Below are 14,500 nucleotides of genomic sequence, written 5' to 3' on the forward strand. Positions count from 1 at the left end.
CACCGCGCATGCGCCGAGCGGGCGGCGCGCGCTCTCCGCTAGCCCCGCGCACAGCCAGGTAAGGCCTCGGGACAGCCGCATGCGCAGCGCGCCGCCCATTGCTCTTCCGGGTTGGCGCCCGCTGCGCTCCGTAAGGAGCCGCGGTGCTGCCGGGGCACCGCTCCGAGCGTTCCTTTCCGCTGGGAGAGGCGGGGAGCGAGAAAGCGCAGGCGGTAGCAGCGGGGCGCTCCCGGTCTGGCCCAGCCTGGTCCGCTGCGTGCGGCCGCACTACGCCCCGCCCTGGGCCTGCCCCGCCCCGGGCCCGCCCAAGCCGCGCTGTGGTGTGCGCGCCTGCGCAGTCGGGCGGAGCTATTCCGGCCTGTCTTGGGGGCACGTGGGATAAACACGTTCTGTCTGCATGGTGCCATGAACTCCTAATGCTTACTGGTCTTCTCTAAAGTAATGAAAGGTTGACATTGAGTAATTGAGAGAGGGCTTTGTTTTACCTGAGGCTTTGGCGCATCTGCAAAATGAGACTTGCCCAAGTACCCCGTGCCTAACATAAACACTGCATCCAGAAGTGAAAGTGGTGATTGGAGTTAAGTCCTCTTATAATGATTTATGAATCACGCCTTGGTTTGTAAGCTTAGTGGCGGTTTTATTATTAATTATAATTCGTTCTGTGTAATAGAATAATCTTTTCGGCGTCTCTCTAGCAGGAAGGAGCGTGAGAGTTGCGTCTTATGGCTGCTCCAGGAAAGGTTGCAGCTTTCCGTCTGCCTCCCCTGCCGACTATTGGAGAGATTATTAGACTCTTTCGCCTTAAAGCACAGAAACAGCTTTCCCAGAACTTTCTACTGGATTTGCGATTGACAGGTTAAATATTTTATTTTAATATTTTTGGCCAACATAGAACATGTGTCCCAGTTTTTGTCAGATTTATAGCTAAGGAGATGATGTTTGCATAATAGAGTTTGTCAGATTAATGGCAGCACAGTGATAAACCTTTATAATAAAGACCTCTTTTAAAAGTAGTTTTAGGTTTGGTTAATTGCTTTTACCTACTCCTCAAAAATCAGTTACTTTATAAACTGAAGTGCAATTTTTAAGATAGAAACTATATTCCTATATAAAGTATGGATTGTTGACTGAAACATGAAAATCTAAACCAAAGTAGTACTTGTATCATTTGGGTACTACTTTGGTTTATAAGTTTGACTTAAAAATTAGTGGTTTTTTCAGATTATTCTGTATCATAGAAAGTGTGTTAGACACTGTGGAATTCAGAGTTTGCTATGTGCTGTAGATAGGAGAGTCATTTGTCTCAGTTTATCAGAAGTGTAGCTGTTTTGAACTAGTTGCATTGTTCTGAACAATTCATTTTTTTCCAGCTTTATGTCAGCAGTGGGTGACAAAGCTGGCACTGTTCTTGTCAGTGAAGGGTGGGTGTCTCCACTGGCATGGTGTTGGCTGGATTTTGCATTTACAAATGCAGTACAGCTCCATGTAGCTAATTATTTGGTTTTGTTTGAAGATTCAGATTGATAAAAATTCAGAACATGAAACTCAGTTCCACTTCCTGAACAACTGGAGTCTTACCCCGGAATAAAAATGTCTGCATGCCTTTAGTAAACTTTACAAGTAGATAGTTTTTTTTAATTGCATACATCAGAGATCGTGGAGTGAGCAGCATAATTTCTTTCAATATCTTCTTTGCATGCTTCCCAAGGAGCTCTTTCTTTCATTATCTGCATTTTCTAATCTCCCTTCTTTAGTGTCTGTAATACTTTATAATGTTGTATCATTTCACCTGTGTATGGGTATTTCTTCCTCACCTTTCAAGTGCCCTGTTTTCTATAGCTACCAGTTGCCTGTGTTCCAGCTCTTCATTTAGTCCAGTTTCTCCCTCATAAAATTGCTCTGTACATAATACAATCTTCATAGAGCTTTACTGTATCTTTCTTACTTCTTAAATTGCCTTGAAATAGAGGTGCTGTAGTGAAATACCTTTAGAAGGACAAGTAGTGAGACTAGGATGTCGAACATAAGTCCTTGCTTGCAGCACAATAGTACTGCTACTGTACAGATGAGTGATATTCTCTTTTTATTTGATTCTGTAATGAGCACAATAAATACTAAAGACATAAAACTAAAAATAGCTTTTTTTTTTAAATAGCTCAGTATATCTTGTAGTATGGAACAAATCTGAATTCTGTGCAGTCTGGCGGGTGCGTGATGATTTAACTGGGATGTGTCACTGTTTATGTCTGTTCAGAGATAAGCGTGCTTGTGCTTGTGTAGCAGTAAACAATGAGGTTATCTTGGTGAGCTGGATCTCCTGGAGAATAAAGACTTAGTGTGTTCTTTGTGTCTTGCAGACAAGATAGTGAAACAGGCTGGAGAGCTGAAAAATGCCCATGTTTGTGAAGTGGGCCCTGGGCCAGGAGGAATTACCAGATCCATTCTCAGTGCTGGTGTTGAACAACTCCTTTTAATTGAAAAAGATGCCCGATTTATTCCAGGATTGCAGGTACCTACTGGAGAATAATTTGTGTACATGTAACCACAGCACTGAATAAGAACATTTTGAGAACTTAAGAGAGATTCCAGAGGTCTTGTTGGGATCTCAGCACTGAAAAATAGGTTTGGTTCTGTGCCAGAAACCAGAGCTATAATTTTCTTGAAGATAAATATACACAATATTACAATTCATTGTTCTTGCTTTCTCATAGGCCCTTTAGGGCCTTATCCTACAACCAAATTACTGCCAAGGCTTGTTGGTTTTGGGTTTTTTTTTCAGGCTGAGACATTTCAGGTGCATTTCATCATGATAGTGAAATCATAATTTGAAGGCTGAATGTAATGTCCCTATGTACAGTCTTATATTTATTTTAATCCTAATAATTATGTTTTATAAAATTGGGAAGGCATATTTCCAGTTAATACAGTCAATGTGGATTAACATCCAGGTAGGGAAGAATAAAGCAAGCATCTATTTTACATTTTCAAAAAATCATTCTTAAGCTTTTCTTCCTTTCTTTTAAAGATGGTATAAGTTCCCGACTCATTGTGTCATTTTCAAATGCTATCTACTTGTGTTGCTGGATGTTCATGGAATTTGGCTGTATAAATCCAGCAAGAAAAACAGAGTCCAGAAATCTAAAAATGAGACTGTTTTCTTATGTCTCTACAGTCTCAGATTAGAGCAATTCAAGGGCCTTTCCTTAAATTGCACTGTGTCTTTTTCAGTAAATCAGCAGTGAAAATAAGTAAGTAGTTCACTTGAGAACTGCTATTATTTCTTTATATGATACAAATAATGTAAGGTATGAATGAAACTTTGTATCCTGAAACCTGAATGTGCATGTAATTATGTCTTTGTGGGGTTAGCCCTTAGTAATGTATAAGCTATCTTAGTCTTATGAAATGTGAAACCTTCATGTTTTTATTTGAGTGGGGGAAATCAGCATTTTTGTTTTAGATTTTGAGAACTGGTTTGGGACTGGAGAGAATTTGAGGTTAGATGACACCTGTTTTAGTGAAGAGAGCTTTTTAAGTAGTTGGATTTTTTTTCTGATCTTCCAAAATGCGTACACTGCAACAGATTCATCTGAATAGAAGTATACTTCTCAGCATCTAAAATGAGCTTTTGGTATGTAATTATCTTTACTGTTCAAGTGACATAATGTTAGTCATTATTTTTAATTGCTAATCTCCTCACAGTAGAAGTGAATGTCTGAATGAGGTTATTGAACATAGAGGTGGTATAACTCAGTACCAGTGGATGTGAATGAGCAAGAAATGCTTTGTATCCATTACTGTTCAGTTTGGTATTTCTTTTTTCCCAAACAAATAAGAAGATACATAACAGTGAATCTTTATTTTCTAATAATGTGGGTTGTAATAATTTTTATGGTTTCCCAAGCAAACTATCAAGACTTGTGCTCATAAAAGAGTTGAGATTTGAATAAGGGGAAATGCCAGAGATTAAAATAACAATTGTGGGCTATTACTTAAAAATGTCTCCTAGGTACTTTTAAAATCGCTGATGTAAAGCATACAGCATTTTTCATTAACTGTTTTTCAAGCTGTGGTCTCTCACAAAACAGAAGTGGGGATTTTTTTTTTACTGCAGAACTGAAATACAGTGAAGAACATATGTATACAGAGTTAAAGTTTACACAAGCTGAGAGTCTGTAAGTTCTGTCTCAGTCTTAAAGAATCCCAACCTCTCTATGCCATAAGCCTTGATAGTTTTTAGGCTGGAAAGATTGATAAGGAGAGAAAGAGAGCAAGAGAATGCATTGAATATGAAATTATTCCAGGAACACCATTTCATGTTTTAAATTATGCCCCTTATGCTTCCTTTGTGCCCTTTTGGTTGCGTGTGAAGAGTGAGAGTATCTGTGTGATGGAACACTTGGCTGATGTCCTTGATGCACAGCAGCTCCTGGAGCTGTGTTAGCTCTACACATTTTTCCTTCAAATGAAAAAAGCTTCACTGGTTTCCAAGTCTGTATTTCAAATTAGAAATATACAGCAATGATTTTCTGGTCACAAATGAAATGCAGTTCTCAGTTATCTAAAGTGTGTTACTCAGCAACCCCTAAACTCGTCTTGTTAAGGAAACTGCTATTAGCAAATGACACTATTTTCTAACTTTATTAATCTTACATTATCTTTCATCCTGTTAGTGCATTTATAACAGCTTCAAAGAAAGATTTGACAAACCATGGCAGATTAGTGAATTTTTATGTCATATAATTGCTAGTGTAATGCTGAAAAGTCCATTAAGTGGTTTGGAGGTTAGTTTTATTTTTTCTGTTTGGAAATAATTGCACTTAAAACATGTAGGAACACTTAGTTTATTGTTAAGCTTTTATTGCTCTACATAAAACTTAGCTTTTTTGATAATTAAAAACCCCAAACTCTTAATCAAAAAAAATTCATGACAACGACAACATTTTGTGAATAGTAGGAGAAAACAGTATTGTCCTTTGGCTCAGAGAATCATGAAAGCTTTTTGTGCCCCTGAGCATATAAAAATCATTCAGATTGAAAATAGGACTAACAATGATGAGCAGTTTATTTTGGCAGTTAGGCCACTGGCACTTAACTGTTTATGGATTTGGATTTCTGTGCAAAAGCAAAATTATTCTTTAAGCCTTTTCTCATTATTCTCTTATAGGATCAATAAATATCCCCAAATGTCATCTTTGAAAAAGTCACCATTGCTTTTGAATTGTGCTCTTTGTTTCATAGTGTAAGAGAAAAGATTAATACAACACTAAAAAAGCTAAACTATTTTTGATTTTGGGAACTGGCACTAGGAATGAAAGAACTGGTTGTCAAACTGCAGCCAGTGCTGAGTTTGCATATCAGCCTTTATTAAATTCTAGATAAGTTGTGCAAGTGGGCTGCAGAAGCTGACAATGGAGATGATTTTGTAATGTCTAGAAAGATAGAAATTACATTGAGGTCTTCCCTCCTGCTGGGTATTCATTCCTTCTTTTGATTGGATTCCTTGTTTTTAATGGTACAAGTGTAGGCTACTACAGGGAATATTAAGAGAATCTCTTCCACATTTTTCATGTAAAATGAAAAATTAATATTACTGCAGCCTTGTACCACATATGGCTGAAATTGGATAATAGGCCCTAAAGCTGTGGGGGAAACAATAAACAACATGAGCCCTTGTTTTCATAGGTAATTGATCTAAAACCTTTCAAAACCTCCTGCTTGCATTATTACTTAAATCAGGTGAGGTCCTGCTAGTGGCCTGGGACTTGTTAATTGTTATTGTTGAAGAGACTCTTAGCAGTCTTTTCAAGTTTGAATTCTCTGTTAAGAATTCTACATCTGTGAATAGTTAAGCGTTTACAGAATCACACATTAATCTATTTCTAGTGTTTGCTTTTTGAAAGTAAAGTTACTAATAGTGTTCTCAGTTTTAACTCCTACTGTGCTTTATTGAATATTGAAGATAATAAATATATCACAATGGTTTAACTCCTGCAGAGGCTGAAATTGGAAATAAGTTTGGTTAACTCTCACTGTGGATTCTGCTTGCTTGTTTACAAACAGATGCTATCTGAAGCAGCTCCAGGAAAAGTGCACATTGTTCATGGAGATATCCTGACTTACAAGATGGAGAAGGCTTTTCCAAAGCACTTAAAAAAGAACTGGGAGGATGGTTAGTATTTGCATTTGGTTTATTTCATTTTTTAGGGTTTCTGAGGTAATCATAAGTAGTGATAAAATTGAAGTTCACTCAGTGCAGGTGTTACTCTCTTCTGGTACATGTTGAAGATAGAGAGAAAACTGTTGGTTTGGATTTTTTCCCCCTAGAGAAAACAGGGAGAAAAATCCTACTTCTCTAATACATAACAGTGAAGTTTGTGTGATATTGACCTTAGTTTAAAGTGAGGAGCTTTGCAGTTATTAACCTTAGAGTGTCTTTACTATAGAAGAATGACTTCTGAGAGCATAAAAGGAGATCAAATAGTGTACTTCCTGATTTCTTCCTCTTTTTGAAGAAGTTAGAAATCACCACTGCTGTTGTTCCACTGAAGAAATTTCTCTAACTTGCTTTGAAACTTCTGGAAAACTTGCCTTCCAGAATTTAGATTTCTCATTGCTTTGGTTTCAGCTGGAGATCTTTGGCAAAAGTAGAATCTAATCAGGATTGTGTTGTTTTTTTGTTTTCCTTTTTTTTCTTTTTTAACCTGAGGTTGCAATAGGATACTATTTCACTTCCCTTTTAAAACGTCCTATTATTATATAAATCAGAGATAACCTCCCAGTCCCGTTTTCCAAATTTATTAATATAAGGTAAAGACACTCTTTGCAATGCCTGAAGAGCAGTAAAGTGCTTTCTGACTTAGGACGTAAAATCCCATGGCACATTATGTTCACCTAGAAAACTGTGTGTTTTATTTGCATCCTTGCAAAAGGTAAGTGCTTCAGAGAACAAACTGTGATAAAATGTATGTGTGAGAGTGTAGTTTTAAAAGTTTACCCTTGAAGATACAGTCACTGTTAGGTTTTGAGCTGACCAATTAGAGGCAAGATACATTTCTTCTGTGTTATTGCCATATGAAAGGCTGGTAGGTTTCAAAAATTACCATCTCTGATAAGTGTGTAATACCACAGGTAGTCTAGAAATATCACTGCCTAAAAAGTATGCCATAATAAGTATGCCAGAAAAACAGCTTGAATTTGATATTGTCATCTCTTATTTATGTTATTAAATGTTGTCTAAGAAACAGCACACTGGCTTTTGGGTTTTGCCCACTTGTGTTGCACTCCTGCTTAGACTCCCTGCTGCTGAAATCCCTGTGTTGTGTTGTACAACACACATAGATACTGATATGATCCATAACTGAAAACCAGGTTTAGCTTCTTATGGCTAAGTCTTGTACTATATCACCTTTTCATTTCAGAGGACTCTGTACAGAAGGAGAGCTCTGTGCAGTGTGAGTTAGGGGGTTGTTTTGAGGGTCATTAGGACTCAGTAAAACGCCTCTAAAAGGATATGTTGGACAGTAGTATGAGTATGGCTGTTCACTCTGTACCTCATAGTCAGTTTGAAATTACAGGAATACTCTTGTGGTTTTGCTGTTCCAGAGTAGCTCAGCTGGGATTTACTCATCAGCTGAAAATCGTCTGAAAGCTACTGATTTGTTCAGATGTAAATGAGAACCAAACCTAACCACTTTTTTCCACATAAATACTGAGAATAGTACGAAGTTTTGTCAGCGTAAAATGAATATAAATGGACAGGCATCATTTTGGTTTGGCATGATAAAAAATCGCTTCCATATTTTAAGTCTAGGTTGATGGACGTGTATTTTTCTTGTGTTTTATTTCTTGGCAAAATCTTACCCAAAATGTTTTCACAGCTATTTTTATTCTGTCAAATGTCAACAGAGCCACCAAATATTCATATCATTGGGAATCTGCCCTTCAGTGTTTCGACTCCTCTAATCATCAAATGGCTTGAGAATGTTTCAAAAAGGGATGGACCTTTTATTTACGGCAGGACACAGATGACACTGACTTTTCAAAAGGAAGTTGGGGAGGTAAAATTCCAATATTGTACAGATGCTAAATTGAACAAAAACTGTTTATATGCAACCTTTTGTTTAAAATTGCAAACCTAGTCTTAGTTGACTTTGAAAAGAGAGGAAAAGGTTACTTCAGTTTTTAGTTTATGTGGCTGTAAATTATGAATTTTGATGACTTAATTATCTGCCCTGATCCTTTCCCAAGCATGTAAATTTTTTTTTAGTGTCTAATGCAAGGTTATATTTCATTGAGATACTCTATCTGTTCTTTTCTGAAGTCTGATTTCTTTAACGTGAATAGATTGTGCAGCACTCTTCTGTTTTTAAATATGTTTATTCTCTCACAGTCATTTGTGCAATGTGTCATCAGTCTGTTTTTCCTTACCTTTCATTCATCTCATGAAATACACATATTTATTTTCTTTGTTCTCTTTATTAAAAATAATTTTCAAGAAACACCTTCTTTAAAATACAGAAAAATGGAAAGTTAGCATTATTTCCAGTTGTGATTAAACACTTAAAACGTGGGAGGTGTTCGTCAAGACCTTGGAAATTGGCATTGGCTTTCTTGAATGAGACTTGATATCAGAATTATTAATGTATTCTGCCATTCTTGTGTATGTAAAAGGGCCTTAATTGATTTCTGTCACCACGAGTTCAAGAGCAAATTGATATTTTACTTTGTATTAATAGTTAGTTTCTCAAAGAAGGCCAGACTGATCTGCAGTCTAGTAGTATTAATGCCGGATCAGTTGATATTAGGTTGGCTTACTCCATGGTGCTTTCAGACTTAATAGTTTATTTCTATTGACATTGTGTGCAGCATATAAAACATAGAGAATGGAAAGCTTTTTTGCTTTGCAGTTATGGAAGCAGTCTGGCTTTTAACAAGCATCTCACTTGCATTTAGAAAGAAGAAAAGGAATTGCACATCAGCCTGAAAACGGAATTTCCATTTTATTACTCCGGTGTTTGTAACTGCTGTGTTTTGTCTGTGCAGCCTCAATGTGTATGGTGTTTTAATTTTAATCCTTCAAAGTAAAATTTTGTATAGGAAAATTTTGCCTTTTTTTTTTTTCCTCTGTGAATATTAGTAATAATTATATGTGCAAGTGGAGTGTCTGCTGTCATTTTTTGGGTCAAAAAAAACCGTATTGTGCTGTCATTGCACTAGCCTTGCAGTCAGGATTGAAGAAGTATTTCCAGTTGGTGGCTCTGGAGAACACTGAGGACAAACAATTGGTATGAAATAAACCAGATTTCTTAATTCAGTTCTGGGCTCATTTGATTTCAGGCATTACAGAACCCAGGTCTGTTTCTCAGAAGGACTTCATGTCATGTGAGATTAGGCCTTGTTGCAAAATATGGCTAATGGACTGTGATGTAAAATGCAGAGTGGTGATAGTTTTGTGACAGCAAAAATTCAGCTAACACTGTGTGAGAGCACTCTGTAGTTTGTATCGCTGTACCCAGCTGCATGTGTCATTGGTGACATGCAGATTCCAGTTCTTCTACACCCAGTATAGCTCAGGTGCAAAATACCCTGCACACTTTAGCTCTTGTACTTAAAATACTGAGGAGTTAGAAACACTTGGAAATGGAATATGTTGTTCGAGGTCATGCAGTGAATCAGTGTTAATTATTGTTGAGTTTATATTCTGAGATCTCTTGATTCCTGTTCAACACAATTTAAACATGGGGTTTCCTCCACAGACAAAATTGTTTGTGGTTTTTGGTTTGCATTTCCATTATTGGTTTGATATCATGAAAAGAAATTGTTTTAAAGATACTATTTTATTTTATGATTAGGAGAAAACAATAGTTAGGTTCTGTGTCATTTCTCCTGACGCTCTGGTTGCTTAAGGTAACCCCTGTAAATGGGTGTGTACAGGCATATTCAGTATCTGGAAAGAAAAAACAGTATAATGCAGATATAAGTGAGGTGCTATTGATATTTTGTGTTTCTCTGGATTTATAATCTTGATTGGGGAATTTCTTATACTCAAAAATTTGGTGTTCTCCCTCGATATTTCTGATGTCAAAGGAAGTCTCTGTATATGTCATAAGCTCAGCAAAAGTGTAAGATACATCATGGAATGGAGTGACATGCTTTAGAATTAGGATAACTTGATGGTAACAGTAATAAAATGAAGCAACGTGCTCTTTTTTTTTATGGCCAAACTTTGTTTTACCAGTATAACAGGGAAGTAAATACCTTTGCCTTTCTTGCTTTTTGTATATCGCTTTTCTGTTTTCTTGTAGCACAGCAGTGTTGGTGTGAGTAATGTCACTACACACCTACTACTGCAGCTCACTCTGTTCTGATATGATACAAGTTGATTAAAGCTGATGAGAACCAGCAGTTATTTTATATGCTGAATCTGAGGCCTGTTTAGGAGGATAACGCCAAATATCCACAGTAAAAATAGCAGTAAAAATATCCAGCAGTAAAAATAGCACTTTTGGGTGTCAAGCAGATAATTTTTTTTCTCTGTAGTTTAAATTTGTAAAACTCTTACTCACTTTGTGGGTAAGAACTTTTACTTTGTCCCAAATTCTTCAGTGCTTCATTTCAAATCTGTCACCTAGGGAAGGTTCCTCCAGCCTGCAAATTCTAGAATGGATCCTATAACAGGGTCTATTGCTGTAGAACAAGGAGTAATGGTCCTAAACCAAAACGAGGGTAGATTTAGATATAAGGAAAAAAAAATTACAGTGAAGGTAGTGAAACACTACAGCAGGTTGCCAAGAGATGGGGTAGATGCCCTATCCCTGGAAATCTTCAAGGTCAGGCAGAGCAGGTCTCTGAGCAAGCTGACCTCGCTGCGCGTGTCCCTGCCCATGGCTGGGGAATTGACTGGCTGATCTGTGTGCGGGTGCTGTACACAGGTATGTTCCTGCTGCTGTGGTTGAAGTGGTTTAAGATGTTACTATCCAGATGTTAAATTATCCCTTCAGTAATTGAGAAGCAGGAATTCACTGCCTGAGACTTGCTAGATGGTTTCTGGGAGAAGTAAAGATAGGTTTGTTTGAGTTGGCACTGGGAGCATTGCTACAATTGTTGCTATTAGGTCACTTTCATTTTTACTACAGAGGTTAAGGAAGTGCGTGTCAGATTGCATTGTTAGACTTTGCAGTCTGGGTTTTTTTTAGAGAATAAAAATTTCCTCTGACACAACAATGAAAGTAGCTTTAAATGCTGGCATAGACAGAAAGAATCACTAAACATTCTTTCCAAAAAGTTGTTGAAAAGTATTTGCTCCATGCTGAACCGCCTTTTGGAAGAGTTGTTTGAAAAAATGTAAAACTTTGGTGACAGGTTTATATTTTAGTTTTCAGGGATAAGTTTAATTAGCATGAGTAGGCTTTTCATATGGAACTACATGTGGTACAAATATTACCAGATAGGCAAATTGGGATTTCATTTTATATTTTTTATTGAGGTGGTGGTAAATAAGAACGGGAATCATCATGATTCTGTTTTTCTGTAAGTTAGTGAAATGACTTCTGTAATTTGAGACTTGTTTTACAAGATGCTTTATATGTTTATATTTTTGGGGGGCAAGCAAAACATGATAAAATGTTTTTCTTGCCAGATTACAAAAGTGTAGGAAATCTCTGTCCACGCTACTATTTTATTAAAAAAAAAAAAAAAAATCATAGGAAGATCAGAGAATACTTAAATTGAGTTTAAAGTATTAAGTGCTCTCACTGTTAGGCATTCTAAATTTATGTAAAGTAGATGCAGCTTCCTTGCAAATATTGTAAATGTAGACCAGTTACTGATGGAGAGCTTTTTGATTTCTAGCTGATCTTGAATTTATGGAGCTTTGTTTAATCTTGAAGAAGAAAAAAAGTAGTATACAGAAGCAGTGGAAGGAAATGATTTTGGGACTACTGTCAGGTTTGTTTTGAATCCTGCAGTCAGATTAGTTTTAGTTTTCTCTTGTATCCATACAAAATTCTTCTGACATTCATTTAGATCTGCAGAATTTCTGGGATTCCTTTTCATGTGCATTTGATTGCAGGACTGAGGTTGTAAATCAGCGTGGTGTCATAGTGAAATGCTGCTATATTGAAGAAGAAAATTTTAGATGAACTGGGCACACAATTTAATACAAGTTTTTAATGATTAACTGGTGTTTTTTTTCTTAAATATGATTTAAGAAAATAAATAAAACTGAAAATCAAGCTTTAATATAACTGATCATCTGGTCAGTTCAGTATCACTGATGTACGTTTTGATTTTCCCATAGAGACTTACAGCTAATCCAGGAGGTAAACAACGCAGCAGACTGTCCATCATGGCTCAGCATCTCTGCACTGTGGAAAACTGTTTTGTAATTCCAGGTCAAGCCTTTGTTCCAAAGCCAGAGGTAGGTTTTCCTGTATTTATTTGTAGTTTCTGTTAATATGTCAGTCAAGCAATGCATCTTACTTTCACTGAGGAACATTGATGGCTGTTCTATTTGTACATCTCCATATTACAAAGTGGAGTGATCTGAAATTCCTGAGAAATTACTCTGAGAAAGTGCTTTTTCTTTTTTTTTTGTTCCTCAGAACTTGGCTTTGACCTTCAAACCTGTATGCAAGGTCAGCATACTTCTTTGGAGATTAGGATTTAATGGCAGGATAGTGTGCAGAATGGAAATGTGCTGTTTTTGGAATGCTTGCTATTTTACCATTCACATTTATAAACAGTTTGGGAATTGTGCCGTAAGAATTTGATGGGTCTTTAGAAAGACTATGATAAGAAAAGCTTTTCATTTGTCACCTTTGTCAAACATCTCTAATTTTACCATGTTTGTAATCTTTGTTTCCATTTGTTTCACCCCAGTCATCTTTAGCATATTTCATTCCCTCCTATTTGCTACAGCACTTTGTCACCTATATCCCACTGATTGTTTAAAAAAGCAACAATCTTTTCTCGCTCTTACGTGTTCTTGAGGGAGTAGAGAACAATCTCTTTGTTTCCTCTTATCTACTGCCACTGGTTTTTATTTATAGCCATTATGAGTATCCAAATCAAAAATTAAGAAATAAATCAGTATTTAAGCTTGTTTTGTGTTTTTTTTTGTAAAAATTTGTGCCTGACTTAAGTGACATGTATGTCCCTGAATACATGTGGAAATCATAGGCGTACAGAAATATTTGGGTTGGAAGGAAGGTCATTTAGTACCATTCCCATGCAGTGAGCAAGAACATCTTCAGCTGGATGAGGTTGCTCAGAGCTCTGTCCAAAGTGATCTTGAATGTTTCCAGGGGTGGGACATCCACTATTTCTCTGGGCAACATGTCTGTGTTTTACTAGCCTCATTGTGAAAGGCTAACTTATATCTAACTTAAATCCACCTTCTGGGAGTTTAAAACCATTACTGCTTGTCCTATCGAACTGCTGTTCGGTTTCAGTGAACTTGCCGCTTCTGGAAGTTCCTTTAAATTAGTTGGTTCAGCTCTTCAATACATCTCTCTTCCCCTTTATCTCTTTCTTGATCGTTTTTTACTTTTATATCTCTTGAGAACCTTTGGAATGTTATTTTCCCATTTATCACAATGAATTTTAAAGGCTTCTATCTGGGTATATTTTGATAATAATTTAAAATTCTGTCAGTATTTGTTGTAAAATTTACAACTAGTAAAATTGTAAATTACTAGTTGGGACAGTAGTTTGTTGTGAAAGAAAATGACCATGCTTAAGAAATCTCATTTTTTGCTTTGAGGTTTTGGCTTAGGTTTTTTTTTTCCAGTTTCCTAGCTGAAATGAAAATAATTTCAGAATGCTCTCTCACTGTCAAATATGTGAAATAGTTTCAAGTAAGGCTAATATTCCAGTTTTATGGTGGGGCTTTCTCAGTGGTAGGTACTATTTGCGTACTAATAGAGCTAATGTAATTAAAAATGTTGTGCAGACTGTGTCCCAGAATTGGGAAGCTCTAACTAATATTTCCATTTTCCTGTACTGAAAAGGCCATAGTTGACCAAGAGAGGTAACACACAGAGTTGTGACAAATATCTTAGTATAAGCACGTCCTAGAGTCAGTTGGTGCTCTGTTGAATAACAAAAGCAGTACAACTAAAGGTAGGCATATTTTTATTTAATGTATTTTTGAGTTAAAACAAGTATTGCTTATTGCAAAAGCTGAAAGTACAGTTCTTTCAGACAGGACTGGCATTTGTTTTCACTATTATTTTCTTTCCTTAAAACTCCTGTTGTAGGCTGATCTTCTGATTTATCCATGTTCTTTTGGCTGTAGACTGACATGGTTTTGGATGTTACAATTTCTCATAGAATCTGTTTTATTGGAAAACTCATGCAGCATACTGTGAATGAAATGGCATCATCCTTGATTTTTGTTTCATAACTAATTAAAGTACAGCTGCTTTTTTAGAAAGTTCCAGGAAGAGAAGTTTGCAGTATGTGTAACCAATGAACATTTTGTTGTGTTCATGGTATG

At 36.6% G+C, this 14,500-nt stretch overlaps 1 protein-coding gene across 5 annotated transcripts in view; it reads left to right on the forward strand.

The window, feature by feature from the left end:
- The window catches only part of TFB1M (transcription factor B1, mitochondrial), a 26,756-nt gene continuing 12,256 nt past the window's right edge, over positions 1 to 14,500 (forward strand). The window contains exons 1-6 of one of the 5 annotated variants that reach the window (XM_083856088.1): positions 1 to 58; positions 696 to 855; positions 2,358 to 2,509; positions 6,064 to 6,172; positions 7,909 to 8,060; positions 12,302 to 12,421. In XM_083856088.1, the coding sequence (XP_083712214.1) occupies positions 723 to 855; positions 2,358 to 2,509; positions 6,064 to 6,172; positions 7,909 to 8,060; positions 12,302 to 12,421 (666 nt within the window). In that variant the 5' untranslated portion in view covers positions 1 to 58; positions 696 to 722. Of the gene's footprint in view, positions 59 to 344; positions 583 to 695; positions 856 to 2,357; positions 2,510 to 6,063; positions 6,173 to 7,908; positions 8,061 to 12,301; positions 12,422 to 14,500 lie in introns of those variants that run through there. The other 4 variants (XM_083856092.1, XM_083856090.1, XM_083856089.1 and 1 more) reach the window with 4 other exon arrangements.

The sequence above is a fragment of the Zosterops lateralis genome (assembly GCF_965231275.1).
Source record: "Zosterops lateralis genome assembly, chromosome: 3".
Taxonomy (NCBI): domain Eukaryota; kingdom Metazoa; phylum Chordata; class Aves; order Passeriformes; family Zosteropidae; genus Zosterops; species Zosterops lateralis.